Below are 19453 nucleotides of genomic sequence, written 5' to 3'. Positions count from 1 at the left end.
GCGCCGCAGGATGTTCTCTTTGAAATATTGTTCATGCTCTGGGGACCTAAACCTTGGGTCATGAGTAGGAGGGGGTTGTGATGAAGAGGCTTCAGCTGTCCTACTTCTCTTGGTTCTAGGTGTGTTCCTTCTAGGATTGCCCGACATTATCTGCAGAGAAGAGAGAATATGTGAATGAATAGTGTAGGGGCTGCAAAATAATTTGATATCATCTTAAGTGATGTGTGTGCAAAAGGGTGTATAGTGCTACATATGACCCAGAGGGCAATCAATTTCAATCATAGCCTACAAACATAGAGCTTAAATGGGATAGACAAGAGCAATTAAGCACAAAGAATGGTGTGACATATGTACACTATGTATAGCAATCCAATGGATAGTAGAATATGACTTTTAAGGCTTTGAAGCTCAAGGATCATAATGCAGCAATTAATGAAATTAAAGTCACGAAAAGCATGTTCAACACCCAGAAAAGCAACAATTATGGTTAATTTTGTAATATGCATGAGAATCAAGTGCAGCAAAAGTAAAATGGCATGGAATTGAAAAGCAAAACAGCAAAATGGAGGGGCCAAAACTAAATGGAAATAGGCACGAACCAAATTTAGGCATTAACACACATGAACAAGAAGTTTAAAAGCACTATTGGCATGTTTAGAGCATAAAAATGAGGGAGGGGAGCATAACAAAAACAACAAATGAGAGTTTTGGCAAAGAGGGAATGGGCGTGGCCACTATTGGGGCCAAAAGTGGGAACGCTCACTTGAATGGGATTAATACGCTCCTTTGGGTGTAATTTAGTGACCTCTCCCTCTCTAATTCAAGTAAGAATGCTCAATTGTACAAGAATTACACCTCAATTTCAAGAAAAAACAAGTAAAATTGAAAAGCCCCAAATTGGGGAATCTATGAACCCTAACCATAAATGGAGAGAAATTGAGAGAATTACCTTGTTTGAAGCCTTGGGTGTGGTGAGGGGAGGTGCGTTTTGGCCCTAGGAGTGAGTGGGTGTGAGTGGGTGACATGAAAATGGTGCGTGCTGGACGTTGGGCAGTGTGAATGCGTCGTGAAGTGGGAGGTGTGTGTGTGAAATAGTGAGCGTGTTCACTTTGAAGGGAATTAGTGCCTACTATGGGTTGGGCCCAAGGGGAATAGTGCAAATGGTGTACGTGCCTATCCTAAACAAGTAAAGTGGGCACCTAAAAAGCCAAAATTTGGTTCCAAATTGCGCATAGCCACTATGAAGCTTCAAAGTGGGAACTACAGTGAAGGTGTTTTGTGGGATGTCATTTGCGCGTGGCTACTTTGGAGCTTCAAAGTGGGAACTCCAGTGAAGGTGTGTGGCATGTTTTGCGCGTGGCTACTTTGGAGCTTCAAAGTGGGAACTCCAGAGAGGCTACAATGCAAGGAGATTTGCGCGTGGTTACTTTGGAGCTTCAAAGTGTCCACGCTCAAATGATTGAGCTCCTGGGCGCCAAAGTGGTCACTCCCACTCTTAAAAGTGGGAACTACAGAGAAGGATTTGCTTACCTTGAGCCAAAGTAGTCACTATAGTCTACGAGAGTGGCCACTTTCATGAAGGATGAATTACACCTAGCAAGAATGAGTTCCCAAAGTAGTGCTTCTGTTAGAATTCCTACAAAATTGTGCATCCATAAAGAATTATTTACACAAAATTGAAGCATATCAGAAGTTGCTTAGCTCATTACACCTCAAATGAAGACAAAAATGTAATTGAAAGAATGCAAAGGAGAAATAATGAAAAGACAAAATTGCTTATTCACTTGTGAGTTGCCTCTCACAGAGCGCTTCTTTAACGTCATTAGCTTGACGTGTGAAGTGATTTACTCATGGCAAGGGTCTTGGTTGGAGGGAATGATGGGGGAGTACACATCCACCTCTTCAATCTCCTCCACAGGAACTGAGTTCTCTAAAAAATGCTTCAGGCGATGTCCATTCACTGTGAAACATTTGGTAGTGGATTCACTCTTGATTTCCACTGCACCATTAGGAAACACTTGTGTGACTATAAATGGACCAATCCACCTTGAGCGAAGCTTTCCAGGCATGAATTTGAGGCGGGAGTTGAACAAGAGCACCTTTTGACCAACACAAAATTCTTTCCTGGCTATCAATTTGTCATGGTATCTCTTGGTTCTCCCCTTATAAATTCTGGAATTTTCATATGCCTCTAGACGTAACTCTTCCAACTCTTGTAATTGAAGCTTTCTTTGCTCTCCAGCTAAGTCATAGTGCATATTACAAGCCTTCACTGCCCAGTATGCCTTATGCTCTATCTCCACTGGTAAATGGCAAGCCTTGCCAAAGATTATTCTGTAAGGAGACATGCCCAAGGGTGCTTTGAATGCAGTCCTGTGTGCCCACAAGGCATCATCTAGTCTGCGGCTCCAATCTTTTCTGTGGGGCTGTACAACTCTTTCAAGTATTTTCTTTATTTCTCTGTTGGAAAGTTCTACTTGGCCATTTGTTTGCGGGTGGTAGGCTGTGGAAACTTTGTGCAGAACTCCATATTTTCTCAGCAGGACTTCCATTGTCTTGTTGCAAAAATGACTCCCTTGGTCACTAATGATGGCACGTGGGATGCCAAACCTGCAAAATAGGTTGGAGCGAACAAATTCTGCAACCACTCTAGCATCATTAGTCTTGGTAGCTTTAGCTTCTACCCATTTTGAAACATAGTCAACAGCAAGTAAAATGTATAAGAAACCAAAAGAAGAGGGAAAGGGACCCATGAAGTCAATACCCCAGACATCAAAGATGTCACAATATAGGATAGGTTGCTGAGGCATTTCCTGCCTCTTGGTGATCATTCCTCCTGACCTCTGGCAGCTCTCACAGACAGAATATGTTCGCCAAGAGTCCTTGAAAATGGAGGGCCAGTATAATCCTGAGTCCAACACCTTTCTTGCTGTTCTTTGAGGTCCAAGGTGTCCTCCCACAACCGAATTGTGGCAGAACTGCAGTATGGATGGGATCTCTTCATCAGGGATGCATCTTCTGATCACTTGATCATTACAGAACTTCCATAAGTAAGGGTCGTCCCACACATAATGTTTGGCATCGCTCTTAATTTTGTCCCTTTGAATTTTTGATGCATTTGTAGGGAAAATTCCTGAAACCAAAAAATTAACCAAATCAGCATACCAAGGTACATGGGATGTGTGCACAACTCTAAGAGTTATTCATCAGGAAAATCATCCTTGAGAGGAATGAGTTCAGGGACTCCCTCTATTCTACTTAAATGGTCTGCCACCAAGTTTTGTGCTCCACTTCTGTCTTTAATCTCCAAGTCAAATTCTTGAAGTAAGAGCATCCACCTTATCAGCCTGGGTTTAAAATCTGTCTTTTTTAGCAAAAACTTCAGAGCAGAATGATCAGTGAACACCATAACTTTTGATCCTAACAGATATGATCTGAATTTATCTAATGCAAACACTATGGCCAACAATTCCTTTTCAGTTGTGGTGTAATTGGATTGTGCAGTGTCTAAGGTCCTAGAAGCATAATAAATGACATGAGGGACCTTACCAACCCGCTGTGCAAGGACAGCTCCCACTGCATAATTTGAGGCATCACACATCAGCTCAAAGGGTATTGACCAATCTGGAGGTTGGATAATTGGTGTGGTGGTTAAGGCTTTTTTAAGGAAGTTGAAAGCCTCCTTGCAGTCCTCATCAAAGTCAAATTCAACATCTTTTTGCAGCAGCTTTGAAAGAGGAATTGCAATCTTGGAAAAATTCTGGATAAACCTCCTGTAAAATCCTGCATGGCCCAAAAAAGAACGAACCTCCCTCACGCATGAGGGGTAAGGAAGGTGTGAAATAACATCCAATTTTGCAGGATCAACCTCAATACCTTTTTTTTGAGATTATGTGTCCTAGAACTACACCGTGCTCTACCATGAAATGGCATTTCTCAAAGTTAAGTACAAGGTTAGTTTCAATACACCTCTTCAAGACTTTTTCTAAATTGACTAAACATGCATGAAAGGAGGTGCCATAAACTGTGAAATCATCCATGAATACCTCTATGCGATGCTCCACTAAATCAGAAAAAAATACTCAACATGCATCTCTGGAATGTGCCAGGAGCATTACATAGGCCAAAAGGCATTCTTCGATAAGCGAAGGTGCCAAAGGGACATGTAAATGTGGTTTTCTCCTGGTCTTGAGGGGCAATACAAATTTGAAAATAACCAGAGTAACCATCTAGAAAGCAATAGTGGGATTTACTTGCCAATCTTTCAAGCATTTGATCAATGAAAGGTAGTGGAAAGTGGTCTTTCCTTGTGGCCTGGTTCAGCCGCCGGTAGTCTATGCAGACTCTCCAGCTGTTCTGGACTCTAGTAGGTATCATTTCATTCTTCTCATTCCTAACCACTGTAAGTCCAGATTTTTTGGGGACCACTTGCACAGGGCTAACCCAAGTGCTATCAGAGATTGGGTAAATGATCCCAGCTTGAAGCAACTTGGTGACCTCCTTCTTCACCACATCTAGGATGATGGGATTCACCCTCCTTTGAGGTTGTCTCATCGGTTTAGCATCTTCTTCCAACAAAATTCTATGCATGCACATGGAGGGACTAATTCCTGGTATATCAGCAAGTGTCCACCCAATGGCTCTTTTGTGCTTTTTGATCACTTCTAGCAACTTCTCCTCTTGATCACTATCAAGCTTAGTGGAGATGATAACTAGGAGCTTTTCATTTGGTTCCAAATAGACATATTTCAAATGCTCCGGTAGAGGCTTTCACTCCAATGTGGGAGGTTGCTCTATAGAGGGAAGTGATTTAGCATTTTCATTTGACAATATTTCTGCAACATTCAAATCAAAGGGGTTACATTCAACTGTATTTGCTAAATCCAATACTTCACATTCCACCCCTATGGAATTATCAACTTCATCAACACTAAAACTTTTAGAACTTTCATTCAAATAATCAGAATTTTCAGCACAAGTATCATACAAAGAATTTTCATAAGATTCACAAACAAAAGCATCTACATAATGGGAAAAATTAAGAAAAGAGTTTCTCAAAATTTCGGTCCAGCTCTCATCCACTAATACATCAAATACGTCAATATGGAAGACAGAATGTTCTTCAATCGGATGTTTCATGGCATCCAATATGTTGAAGCGCACAATGTTATCCCCAAATTCCATGGTGAGTGAACCGGCATGTACATCAATCTTCGTTCTTGCAGTCTTCAAGAACGGTCTTCCCAAAATGATAGGTGCAGAATTTTTGAGTGACTCTTCTTCTTGCATGTCAAGGATGTAGAAGTCAGCTAGAAATATGAGGTCATTCACCTTCACCAACACATCTTCAACAAGTCCAGCTGGGTGTGTTGTGCTTCTATTGGCCAACTGAATCACTACACCTGTGGGCTGCAAGGGACCAAGAGATAGAAAAGAAAAAATAGACAACGGCATAACATTAATGGATGCTCCTAGATCTAGCATTGCATTGTCTATCCTATTATTACCAATGATGCATGGAATAGTAAATGTTCCTGGGTCTTTACACTTCTCAGGCATTGTGGTTCTTTGTTTCTCAAAAAGTGCAGAAACATTCCTACCCATGTTGATTCTTTCATTACCCTTCAGACGCCTTCTATGTGTACACAAATCTTTCAAGAACTTGGCGTACTTGGGTATTTGTTTAATTACCTCCAGCAAGGGTATGTTTACCTCAACTTTTCTGAAAGTGTCCAAGATTTCTTTGTCACTCTCCTCAGCTTTCTTACTTGGTTTGGCAATCATAACCCTTTGAGGGAAAGGTGGTGGAATTGCCCTTTCAGCTTCTTCTACCACTTCTTGAGTGGTGAGTGCATTTTCTTCCTCCCTTTCATCAACCAAAGGGCTTGGGATCTCCTTCTCCCTAGGCATTTCAGGCTCTTGCATTACCTTCCCAGACCGCAGAGTAATTGCACTGACATTCTTTGGGTTTGTGACTGTCTGTGCTGGGAGGTTGCCTGAACCTTGGGACTGAATTTGATTTATAGAGGAAGCCAACTGTCCCATCTGGTTCTCAATTGTTCTGATACTGGCCTCTGTTCGCTGTTGAAAATTAATGTTGCTCATGGCCATTTGCTTCACAAGCTCCTCCAATGATGGCTCATTCTTCTGACAAGAAGAGGCTTGGGATGAGGATGCTTGCTGCTGTTGGTGAGGTTGTTGCCCATGTTGTTGATCATTCCATTGGCGTGGTTGATGTGGCCTACCTTGACCAGCTTGGTAATTGTTGCTTTGCTGATTTTGCTGGTTGGAATTTCCTCCCCACCTCAAGTTTGGATGATTTCTCCAGCCCGGGTTATACCGGTTTGAAGAAAGATCCCAGTTTGGTTGTTGCTGCTGCTGCTGAAAAGGAAATTTGTTAGTGTAAATATTTGCAGCATAGGCTTGGGGATTACCTTCAGGAGTATTTGACTCCTGCAATGTGGGGCAGCTGTCTGTATAATGATCTGCAGCTGAGCATATTCCACAAAGTGTAGCTGGAACTGGTGGTGGAGGTGTTGCAGAGACAGCACTCTTTTGCATTGCAGCTAATTGCTTTACCGTGGAAGCTAGCTCATCAATCTTGTGCTCCAATTTGTTTGGTTCTGTAGCTTGAACTTCATGCACACCTCTAGTAACACAAGAATTCTGTCTAGTCGCAAATTGCTGGGAGTTGGTAGCCATGTTTTCTATCAAGTTCCTGGCTGCCACAGGAGTCTTGTCTACCAAAGCTCCTCCACTCGCTGCATCGATCATACTCCTATCCATTGGTTGTAATCCCTCATAGAAGTACTGGATCAGCAATTGATCGCTAATTTGGTGGTGGGGGCAGCTGGCACATAGTCTTTTAAACCTCTCCCCAGTATTCATAGAGAGTTTCTCTTTCTAGCTGCCTAATTCCACAAATCTCCTTTCTTATGGATGCAGCTCGGGAGACCGGAAAGAACTTCTCTAGGAAGAGTCTTTTGAGGTTGTCCCAACTTGTTATTGATCCCGGTGGAAGGTAGTACAACCAGTCCTTTGCAGTGTCCATTAATGAGAAAGGGAAGGCCTTCAATTTCACATGCTCCTCTGGGACACCTTAAGGTCGCATGGTGGAGCAAACAATATGAAACTCCTTCAAGTGTTTGTGAGGGTCTTCACCTGCAAAATCATGGAATTTAGGTAGAAGGTGAATTAATCCAGTTTTTAAAACAAAAGGGGCATCTACATCTGGATATTGGATGCACAATGTTTGGTATGTGACATCCGGTGCAGCTAGCTCCTTAAGAGTCCTCTCGTCACTTGCCATTGCTCCAAAACTAGAGTTAAGTGAAAATGGAGAAGAGTAAATAGAATTTGGTGTCACAGATTGCAAAGATGCAGTAGGTGATGATAATGATTCAGAGTGATCCCTATGTGTCCTAAGGTTCCTATAAAAAGTCCTATCAATCTCCTGGTCTAATGGATACAAATCTGCAGGGTTTGATCGGGTCATGCACTAGATATCAACTAACTAAATTGAAAGCAAATTGAGTTAATGAAATGACAAGAACAATTTAAAATTTCTCTGCAGAATTCTGCAGAATTATGCAGCAAAAGGTGCAGAAAAACATAGAAATATGTAGCAAAACGAGTGCAGAAAATTGAAAGTGAGTGATTGAAAATTTTCAACACTTGAATGAAGGAAATGATGCATAAAATCATGCAATGATAATGCAAAAACAAACCATAAAATTCGTATGACTATCAACACAATACAAGAACTCAAAATGAAACAAACGTACTAACATGCAAAACACAAAAATAGAGCACCAATCATGTTCAACATAAGTTCAGCACCAATAATTCCCCGGCAACGGCGCCAATTTGATGAAACGAATTTAGCTACTCGTCATGCAAAAGATTGTCGTTAATCCTCATCAAATATGCAAAGAAATGAATGCAGTACTAGGGTGTTATCCTAGGTCGTCTCCAAGGAATTTTTGGTTGGGAACATACATCGAACAAGTGTAAACATGTATTTTAAAGCAAGTAAATTGGGGGGAGGTTTGCCAATTTCCGGGTTTTAATCAAGAACGAAATGTAAATTTAATGAAATTCAATCAATTAAAATGAGTAATCCCTAGTCAAGCAATGAGTTCTATCATTATTCTTCCAAATGATTCAATAATCCCCTTTCTTTCCCTTAAATTAAGTTAATCTAACAAGCGAAGACTAACTTTAACATCCCAATTAAAATTAAGCATCTTAATGGGCTCCAATCTCTATCCCTAAGATTAAGCAACCTCAAGGATTAACCAAAATTAAGCAATTTTGAATTAGAATTTCGTTAGGTAAATTAGGGTTCATTAAGCAATGTTCCCTTCATGCAAATTCCATTTCATTCAGAGATTGGGGTTAATAAATTCAAGGAAAGAAAGATTTGTATTGCAATTAATACCAAGAATTCAAGATTCATGTGCATTGACTAGGAATTACAAGGAAGTTTAGCCCTCCATGTGGATGGGCTTCACAAAAGAGAGAAAGAAATGCAAGAACGTAAACATCATTAATGCAAATTCAACAACAATCAAAGGAGAAATTGGAAATTAAAACCTATAGAGGACCCTTGGCTGTCACCCAAGACTCCAATGTCGTAAGAAATTATCCCAATTTGGCAAAGAAAAATTGTGTAAAGTGTCAAAAGTCCCGTACCCTAATTCCTAAAATCTATTTATAGTGGATGACATGTCACCAAAGTGTCCACTTTAGCCTTTGAAAGTGTCCACTTTGGGCCTTGAAAGTGTCCACGCGCAGGATGGAAGGATTGCCGCTTCTCTGGAGTTGCCACTATTTGTGCTGAAAGTAGCTACTTTGGTGTGCGTGGTTACTTTGAGAGCCCATAGTAACCACGCGCAGGAAGGCTTCAAAATTAGCGTCCCTGGAGCTTCTGGAGTTGTCACTTTTGGGCTTGATAGTAGCTACTTTGGTGCGCGTGGTTACTTTGAGAGCCCATAGTAACCACGCGCATCATGCTTCCAATTTAGCGTCCCTGGAGCTTCTGGAGTTGTCACTTTTGGTCTTGAAAGTGGATACTTTGGAACTTTTAATGCCCAGACTTGCTGTAGTTGCCACTTTTGCTCCCAAAAGTGGCTACTTTGGGGGCAACTTTCATCCAAGGACCAAGATTTCTCAAATTTAACTTGGGCATTCTGCAAAATCATCAAGATAATTAAAATTGCAATCTATATCTATGTAATTAAATGCAAATTAACCAAAAATTGATAAACCTATGATATTTACTCAAAATGTAATTTCTATATTATTTGCACTATCTAAGTCCATTTCTTCTATTAAGGAGCACCAAAAAGGCAAGTAAAAATATAATAAAAAGTGAATTCATCAACTGCCAAGGCTAATTTTGGGTTTGATTTACAATTTCCTTTCATTTTCTTTTAATTCTTGCATTATGATGTTGATTTCCCTTTGTTTCCATCTTGAATTTGTAAGACCCGTCCCTATGGAGGGCTAAACTTTCTTGTAATCCTTAGTGAGTTCATGGGTTTTTTGAATCCCTGGGTATGAATGTCAATATAATTTCCTTTCTCTCATGAATTTACATTTCCCAACTCTTTGAATTGAATGAATGGTTGAATGAGGGGGATATTGCTTAATTAACCCTAATTCATTTTAATGAAATTCTTAACTTAGTTTGCTTAATCCTAAGTTAATTTCTAAGGTAGCGTTATCTTGGGGATGAGAGATTGGAGCCCACGTAAATTGCTTAATTTGTATGGGATGTTAAGGTTAATTCTTGCTTTTTGAGTTATCCTAATTCAGAGGAAGAGGAAAAGTATTGAATCTTAAGAGGGATAAGGATAGAATTGCATGAACGAACTAAGGATTGCATATTTCATTGATTGGATTCATTAATTTCATCACTTGCCTTTACATTAAAATTGGAATTACACAAAACCCCCTTGTTTTAATTGCTTTTATAGTAAATGTTCACAACATGTTCAATGTATGTTACAAACCAAAGTCGTTGGAGACAACTTAGGCTTGCACCCTAGATACTACAAACTTTTTCTGCATATTTTGATGAATGTTGACGACAAATCTTTTTGCAAAACGAAATGAAAACTTATCGTTCATCAGTAGGCACCAAACCAATCTCTTATATTGTGGCCCATTTTCGTCCAAGACACCAATCAGATTGGGCAGGTCTCAGTTAAGATGGTGAACAGGTTGAGCAGATTTGTTTAAACAGTTTTATTAAAAGGCAACTTTAGTATTCTTTGTGCCTTGGATCTTGAAAAGCAAATGTATTTTCTCAACTACAAGATAGTGGAAGAAAGTAGGCTTGGGAACTATAGATATAACCTTTTGGAGTTAAATCGGATTCTAGCACTTGTATGAAATCTAGGACAATGGCTATTGGCAGCTGCTCTTAGCATGAACACTAACATCTTGCTAACATTCACTACTGTAGTCTTTCTTTAATTTTAGAGGGGAGTAACTTAACTTTAATACAAAATAAACTATTTAAAAAAAAACATAGGCCTTGACCCAATAGTGTTCATACATTTGGGAAGCGGCATTTAAGTCATCAACATTCAAGTTTATTGCATGAACCGTCTTAGTCAATAATAGAAGAAGAGCACAACCTAAAAATAAAATAACACTTAAAACACAAATTGAACAACATAACAATTGTAACTTCAAGAAAAATAAAAAGAAAACAAAAATAACTAACAACTAACTAGTTTGCTTATGAGGCTTAGAAGGAATCTCATAATGGCAAGACAAAAACACTCCAATTCTACCACACTTCTTTTTCATAGAAGCCTTGACCAAAACTCTAACTCCCAACCCGAATTTGTTATATAATACCCTATTGTTTTGTTGTTGAAGTTGTAAACAAGGCCACATAAAATGAGGTAAGGGCAAAGAATGTGTGTATTTCACGCTCTTGTAACCAAACTAACACCCTTCATTTTGAACCTATAGTTGTTGCTGTTAAACTACCAACTAGTTCAGGTTAACTTGTGTACTCCAAACTGAACCACCTTGTTGCTTTTGTCTCATATGTTGCTAAACCTACTAAACCAACAACATAAAAAAATCATAAATGAAAAAAAAAATCGCTTAACCTGAACAAGCTCCATCAACTTGTTTGAAACTCCAATGTTAAAGAGTGGAAAAAAGAGTCAAAAAACCATGAGAAGTGAGAACAAAGCCCAGAGAAAAATGAAAGTAGGACAAACACCAAGGTAAGCATGAACTAAGAATCACAAAGCAAAAGATTAAAGTAAAATTTGAGACTTGAGAATGAAACCAAATAGAGGGGATTAGAGTTAGGAATTATGACACTGATATGAGGAAAGTGAGGTAACGTATAAACGACAAATTACCAGAGGTTTGAACTCAAAGTGACAATGACAAATTCAAACTGATAGATGTAACGCGTTATTTTTTCTTTTCTTAAATACGTGATATTTTCATAAAAGAATCAAGAAAATAAAATGAATTCCTTTGAACATTCTTGTAAGTGAGAAAGAAGGGTGAAAATAATATAAACCATAGTGTAAAAATTTCATTACAATAAATGCTTTAGAAAATAAGGTTACTAAATTTTCATTTGTATCTGAAATAGATAATAGTCTTACAAATTGTTAACCAAAAAGAATGCTATAGAACTGAAAGTAATCATTGTATATTTTAAAATAACTAAGTCTTATAGCAGTTCTCATCCATCCATGCACTATGAGCATAGTACTACTTGTCCTGGTTTCCTGAAAATGTTGTGTATGGGTAAGTCTCTACCCTACCACTCATACATAACACATATTCATCATAACACACATCTTATTACAATTAAAGAAAACATAATGGTATTGTATATCACAATGTCATATAAAGCAATTTCTCATCTTAACACATAAACACATATTATATTCCATAGATTCACAATTTCTTTTCATTATCCATGCTTACCGCGCCCTGTGGCCACAGTTATCTGATGCTTCTATCCTGAGGTCTTACACATCCATGTGAATAGTCACCGAATGATCCAATATAATACAGATACAACGCATGTAATAGACAGCCCCTTAGCAAAGGTAAATGGTCAGGAATCAAGTCGGAAAACGAGTGTGCCGCCATATGATATATTCGTACATAATATTGCATGCACAATCCCAAATGCCACTCACCACCCTGCTTTTTCTCAAGATATCCCATATCGTCTCCATCTTCCACCTCCCAGTGTATCTTTGTAACTATTTACATCATATCCATTTCCATCTTATACTCTTTTTGAGTATATTCACCTGTTCACATATGTCATTTCTCATGTTCACACATATTTTTTATTATATTTTCACATACCTTTCATCATATACATCAAACAATGGCATATTCATAATACACATCATTTTTACATGAACCACAATATATTCAAACATGAAGCATCTATCTCTTTGTACATCTCATATCACAAAATCACAAAATCATATCAATAATCCTCAATATACCTTATCATGCACTTTTTGAACATAATAACATATTTTCACCATATATCTTCATATATTCATCATAAAATCACATAAATAATCATTCTCACTTTTCCCTGGTTATTTTTCACAAAACAAATTTTATTCCACATATAATCACATATATAACAAGATCTATGAGAACACATGTAATAAACATAACAAAATGATAAAGTAGAGTCCCTTTACCTTAAAATAAGGATTTCTTAAAGATTTAACCGAAGATTTTGCTTTAAAATCAAAGTTTATCCTAAAAATCATAAGATACTTATAAGAAATTTTAGATGAAGAGAAATGAATTGTAAATCTAGATTCAAACTTAGAAAAACTTATTTTAAATCGCTTAGAATGAACGTACGATCCCAAATCTGAAGAGAAATCTAAGTTTAAGAGGTTTAGTATGAGAAAAAATGGTAGTATATGATATTGGGTCTCTCTAGAATCTTTTAGAAGTGTGAAGAATGAAAATTTCATGCAAGACCCTCTATTTATAGGCAAAATTTTGAAAAAAAATAATTTTCAAATTGTTCACACCGAAGTTACTGTTCACACTGCCTTACTATTAACACTAAAATTACTGTTCACATCGACTTACTATTCACTTATTTTTATATAAATAATTTTAAACTTCATCTAAATCTATTCCAATCACATTTAATATCACATAATTCTTTAATTAATACTTAAAAAATACTGAGTGTTACAATAGAAACAGGGGATCATTGGAATTAGGATTAGATTTTTTAAAATACAAGTGTTTTATATGCATTATAGGTTGGGTCAAGTACCGTTGGGTTGGATTAACCAAACTTGCACCCAACCATTTAAACACAGAATTACCCAAACTTAAAAATCAGTCATAACCTTAAAAAATTTACCAATTTCTTTTCTTGGTTATCTCATGCCTCCCGAATTTGGACAGGTTTGGTAAAACTGTCCAGCCCCACTAATTGAAGATAATAATAATAATAATAATAATAATAATAATTATTATTATTATTATTATTGTTGTTATTATTATTATTATTATTATTATTATTATTATTATTATTTATACAAATTTTAAAGACTCACTAAACTAAATCAAACAAAACAACAAAGCAAATCAACTTCCTAAAATATAAAATTTCTATTTGTTTTAAAAATGTAAAAAAAAATAAAATTATCTCTCCAATCAATAACTATGCTTCTCTTTGTAAGCTTGTGCAGGGACCACAAATGAGAACTTCACAACATGCAAATAACAAGTATCAAACCAATTGTTGACCTATTGTAATGTTTGCTATATTACTTGGTGCTCCCCCAATGTCACGTTTTAATTGCTTTTCTACAATCCATCATTGACAAAAAAAAAAAATCAGCTAAATAGGATAAGAGAACAAAAAAAAGAAAGAAAAATGACTTTTATTTAAGTGTTGGACGTGACTTTTATTTAAAAGAATGGCAAACTTATTATGTACATGCGATACAATAAAGCCAAATGATGATTTTTGATAGCCTCTTATAATTCAAAGAATGAAAAATAAGGCTGCAACCATAAAGCATAAAGAAATTTCAAGTAATAAAAGAATATAAATAATGTTTTTCTTATTTTATAAATAGAGTTGAGCTTAGTAAAAAAAAATAGTGTATCTAAATAACAAAAAAACCATAATATATATATATATATATATATATATATATATATATATAATTTAAAAGTCATGAATTTTATATCGATTCAAATTTAAACTGATGTACAAAATGGATTATTTTAACAAATTGATCTTAGAAGTTTTTATTATTTTTAAAAATGTCCCAATACTTTTTATTAGATGGATTAATTATCAACTAACGTAGAAAGTAAATAAAGAAAGTCTTTTCTACACTAGTGAAAATTGCAAAGATCAATTATTTTAATATTTATTTTTAATATTATTATTTTATTTTTTTATTATATAAAAGTTAGTTATTTTAGTTTTATTTTACCTCATTTTTTTAATTAACATTAAAGACCAAAATGAAAGAGTTTGATTAAATTGGCAACTAAATTAATAAGGATTAATTAAATAAGAAATTATAAACTAAAATAAAAAAATACAGTTTTTCAAAAATGAGATTGTCTCGATAAAATTTTGATGTATATTGACATCGTTATTCACTAGATTAAAGATTAATGCACTCTTATTACTTTGGAGACAAAAATCTTACACTGACATCCGATCCTACTCGGGCACCAACCAAGTTTAATAGAGGCATAAGGAATTAAATCACAAAAGAGCATAAATGGTAGGACAGGCCAACAGAGAAAAAAAAAGGGAGAGGAAATGAAGTAGCAAAACAAAACCAGACCAAGAAAAACAATCTTAGCAATAAAATGTAAACATGTGGAATCCATAACAAGGAAATAAATTAATATCCTAGTTACAATTCACTAATTGACTTCACAGAAATAGTATTCCAACTTATTAAGGAGAAGAAAACAAAAAGGGAGACAAACACTATCAATTATCATCATTATGTTTTCTTCTCAATGAAACATATAGATGCTGCTACCTACAGGCTATTCCCATTGGTGACCTACATAAAACAAGGAAGGTTTTCCAATTCCAGGACCACATGGAACCCATTGAATGACCAAAATAATTTCAGCAACAGAAGATTACGAATGCATGCTTCCCAATCTGATGAAGTGACAAATTTATATGCTCATCATGGAGGGAATGGGAACATAAGATGCTCCTATATCACTCTAAGAAGCTATAAAATCTCTCATTGGACCAACGATACAACTTGCAATAAGAAAAAATGCTAAAGTCATAAGACTACAAGTACGAGAGTAATTCACTCACTGCCATCTAAATTTATAATAAAAATATATAAAAAAGGGTATAGACAAAATAACCACTAAAAAATTGTCCAATAGCTTTGAACTAAAGATTCTAATTAACATCAGCAGCAGCAACGACAGTGCAGTGGTGGTTGTGCAGCATTGCATCAGATATGTAAGTAGCAGACTTTCATTGTTTCAATTTGTTTTTCTTTCATTAGTTTGGCCTACAAAGAAGGGCCCAAGAAGAGGTACCTAGTCCCAACCAAGCACAAAAGAAATGAAGACTTCACGTGTCACATGGACCAACATAGACCCCACAACGTCATATCCCTCTCTTGAATCTATTAATACAAGCCCACAAGTCCTTCTCATTCAATTTAATGGCAGGGATACTCGATGTTTACACTCCAACACTAATGGATTCACCACCACCACCATCACCACCCTTCAACATACATGAGGTAGACAGGAGCATGGGCACAATATATACTAACCTGTCCCAAAAGGCAGAGAGAAAATATATGCAGTGGCAAAAGAAAAATGACCCTTTTTTTCTTTTCCAAAATTGGGAAAAAATTATAGAGTATGTATACTTAAATTGGTTAATGATCAAAAGTTTGAAACATGTCTGTCCTTGATGGAAAGATGAGATTGTGGTAGGAACTGTTTGGAAAAGTGGGAAGATTTGTAAGATCTCTCTTTGTTGTCACTTTTTCTCTTCAACTAGAGCATAAGTATGATGGCTTATGCTTCTCTTTTAAACAAACTAACCCAAAAGGGAGAACCAAAAGCAATCCTCCCAAGTAAGTAGTCTTCATACGGATTCTCATAACTGAAAGGTTGACTCAGCCACCCACAAACTTCTATAAATTCTTGCCCAACCCTCTACTCCTTCTCCACTGCATCACTCCTCTTGTGTTTTTGCTCACAAACAAATAAGGACTAAATGATGATTAACTTCCTTCACCACCCTTTAACTCCCAACACAAAAATGAAATACCCTTCATTCAGCCTCCTTAGAGAACACAACATTTTGTTCATCAGAGGCTTCATGATTTTGTTCCTCAGTTGCATAACCATTAGGCTCAATTTCTGTGTTTCCAGTGTCAATATCCCTTCTTCATTGAAATCAGTTCCCTTGGAGGGTCACTTGAGTTTTGAAGAAGTTGACCTTAAACATGCATCCAGGGACTTTGGCAACAGGTACCAATCTCATCCCATAGCAGTGTTGCATCCAAAATCAGTTTCTGACATTGCGGTCACCATAAAACATATCTGGAACATGGGTCCTAGTTCTGAGCTCACTGTTGCAGCTAGAGGGCATGGCCATTCACTCCAGGGCCAGGCACAGGCTCATGGAGGAGTTGTGATCAACATGCAATCACTTGGTGTCCCTGAAATGCATGTACACACAGGGGAATCTCCTCCTTATGTGGATGTCTCAGGAGGGGAATTGTGGATAAACATCCTGCATGAGACACTAAGGTATGGATTGACACCAAGATCATGGACAGATTATTTACATCTCACAGTTGGTGGCACTTTGTCCAACGCTGGTGTAAGTGGACAAGCATTTCGACATGGTCCCCAGATAAGTAATGTTCAGGAGCTGGAGATTGTTACAGGTTGGTAACTTTGTGAAAATAAATATATACATGTGGCAGATGAGAGCAACGTCAAGGGTCAAGAGACAGAAAGGATAAAATTTAATGGAATATCTTAAATATTTTATGTTATTCTCTAATTAAAATAAGAGTTTGATCATGAAAATTATTCTCGACTTTTAATGCTAGTTAACCAAGTAAAATTATAATTTTAATTGAAGGATAACACACAGTATTTTAAAAATTTTATCTAAATTTTTTAAGGAAAAAACATATTTTCTAAATAATTCAGCTACTATTTTGTCTCTTCTGAACTAATAATTCATCCGAAACTGACATAATAACTTCCCATAATTAATCTCTTAGTATGCATTTTTTTAGTTAAAATTGGACACACTTGGAAATGGGAAGGCTCGTGTACACAAATTTTTGAACAAAATATATATGCTTTCTATTGGATGAATAAAAAGATGATGGATAAAAATGACTGCAGGAACAGGAGAGGTGGTAAACTGTTCTGAGGATCAGAATGGAGAACTCTTTCACAGTGTACTTGGGGGGCTAGGTCAGTTTGGCATTATCACAAGAGCAAGGATATTACTGGAACCAGCACCAACCATGGTAATGCATCAGCGACAATACCAAAATTTGGTCCTCTAATTTAAATTGGTGGTTTCAAAGCACCAGTTGTGATCACTGAATGTTTCTATTTTATTATTATTATTGAACAGGTAAAATGGATCAGAGTGCTGTATGTAGATTTCACAGCATTCACTAGAGACCAAGAGCAATTAATATTTGAAGAAAAGGGTTTTGATTATGTTGAAGGATTTGTGATAATAAACAGAACCGGTCTTTTAAATAACTGGAGATCATCCTTCAACCCACAAGACCCGGTTCAAGCTAGCAAGTTCAAGTCTGATGGAAGAACACTCTTCTGCCTAGAGTTGGCCAAATACTACAATCTGGAAGAAACCCTTTTAGTGAATCAGGTGAGGAAGCAAAAAACTCAACCCAAAGATTAGTTTTTCTCATCATTATTTAAGAAAAATAAATGAAAATTTCTCATTTAACATTCTCACTATGCTTTATGCAGGAAGTTGAGAAACATTTGTCCCACTTGAAATATATCCCATCAACACTTTTTCAAACCGAAGTCACATATGTGGATTTCCTAGACAGGGTGCATATCTCAGAGGTCAAGTTGCGTGCAAAAGGCTTGTGGGATGTTCCACACCCATGGCTCAATCTTTTTATACCCAAAAGCAAAATACACCGTTTCGCAGAGGGTGTCTTCAGGAACATCGTAACAGAAACAAGCAACGGCCCTGTCCTTATCTACCCAGTAAATAAATCAAAGTAAAAGTCGATTTTCTTTTCTAGACTTTTTATAGTCCTTCAAAACGATTTTTGTTAATAAAATTTTGAAATTAATTCATATTTTTTCACATAACAACAATAACATATTTGGATGTATATTAGTTCTATATTAAAAAAAAATTACGTTATTAAGTACAAATTAAAAAAAATAACCATTTAGCATCTCGTTCAAAACTAATTTCTTTAAATGTGTAAAAAAAAATTCTAACAAAAAATTTTCGTTGTTGATAAATGAATTCAACAAAATCTTTTCTCTAAGGTTGATATTTTTTTAAGAAAACTAAAATAGTGGAAGACAAATTTTGAATTTGAATCATATTTAAAATAATGAAAATACATAATACTTAGTTTTTCATAAAATTTTGAGACCAGAATTAAAAATATTTATGTGCAGGTGGGACAAAAGAAGTTCTGTGGTGATGCCAGAGGAAGATATTTTCTACTTAGTGGCATTTCTGGCATCTGCAGTGCCCTCATCTAATGGTCCTGATGGGCTTGAAAACATTTTGAGTCAGAACAAAAGAATTTTAGAATACTGTGAAAGAAGCAATCTTGGGGTGAAGCAATATCTACCGCACTACACTACACAGGAAGAATGGCGGGCGCACTTTGGTCCTCAATGGGAGATTTTGCGCCAAATAAAATCTGTTTATGACCCTTTGCTTATGCTTGCTCCTGGCCAAAGAATATTCCAAAAATCAGTAACCTTCTCCTGACAATTCCAATTCAATCTCACACACAATAGCCCCCTTAGTTGTGCCCTTTTATGTGAATAATGCCTTTTTCTTCCACACTCTGTCTCCGTGTAGCACCAGGTTGGTCAACCCAAGCCAACACATGTTTCATGCTTCAATTGTCATAGGGTTCACAAAAAATATATAACCATATTATCAATTTTGTAAACATTATTATATGCTCCTGCTACATAAATATTAAACCGTCTACAACAATGTTTTCACACCATTTTTCTACATTATTCATACATATCTACAAATAAATGTGTTTGGAATCTAAATAATAATTCCACCAAAAATAACTTTCCTTGTTCTAATTATGAGAATGAAAAATCCTCATCCTTCACTGGGGAAAGAACAATCAAGTAAAGCGTGATAACATTACATTCT

The 19453-nt window shown here is 36.4% G+C and overlaps 1 protein-coding gene and 1 pseudogene across 1 annotated transcript; one reads left to right on the top strand and one right to left on the bottom strand.

Moving 5' to 3' along the window:
* Positions 1–1994: 1994 nt before the first annotated feature.
* LOC113866045 lies at positions 1995–12222 on the bottom strand (annotated as a pseudogene).
* A 4069-nt stretch (positions 12223–16291) lies between these two features.
* On the top strand, positions 16292–19045 carry LOC113865371 (cytokinin dehydrogenase 6-like). The gene is made up of 5 exons (XM_027499865.1): positions 16292–16970; positions 17443–17570; positions 17681–17941; positions 18046–18308; positions 18724–19045. The coding sequence occupies exons 1-5, from the start codon at positions 16292–16294 to the stop codon at positions 19043–19045; spliced, it is 1653 nt and encodes a 550-aa protein (XP_027355666.1).
* The last annotated feature ends 408 nt before the right edge of the window (positions 19046–19453 follow it).

The sequence above is a fragment of the Abrus precatorius genome, unplaced genomic scaffold, assembly GCF_003935025.1.
Source record: "Abrus precatorius isolate BTA unplaced genomic scaffold, Abrus_2018 Scaffold4, whole genome shotgun sequence".
Taxonomy (NCBI): domain Eukaryota; kingdom Viridiplantae; phylum Streptophyta; class Magnoliopsida; order Fabales; family Fabaceae; genus Abrus; species Abrus precatorius.
This window is presented reverse-complemented; position numbering and strand designations above follow the sequence as displayed.

What these genes read in the sequence shown, in the direction of transcription:
- LOC113865371 (XM_027499865.1), top strand. Translation starts at nt 16,292, where the DNA reads ATGATGATTAACTTCCTTCACCACCCTTTAACTCCCAACACAAAAATG. An exon ending in GGAGCTGGAGATTGTTACAG is followed by an intron (nt 16,971 to 17,442) that starts GTTGGTAACTTT and finishes AAATGACTGCAG; the next exon opens with GAACAGGAGAGGTGGTAAAC. An exon ending in TGGAACCAGCACCAACCATG is followed by an intron (nt 17,571 to 17,680) that starts GTAATGCATCAG and finishes ATTATTGAACAG; the next exon opens with GTAAAATGGATCAGAGTGCT.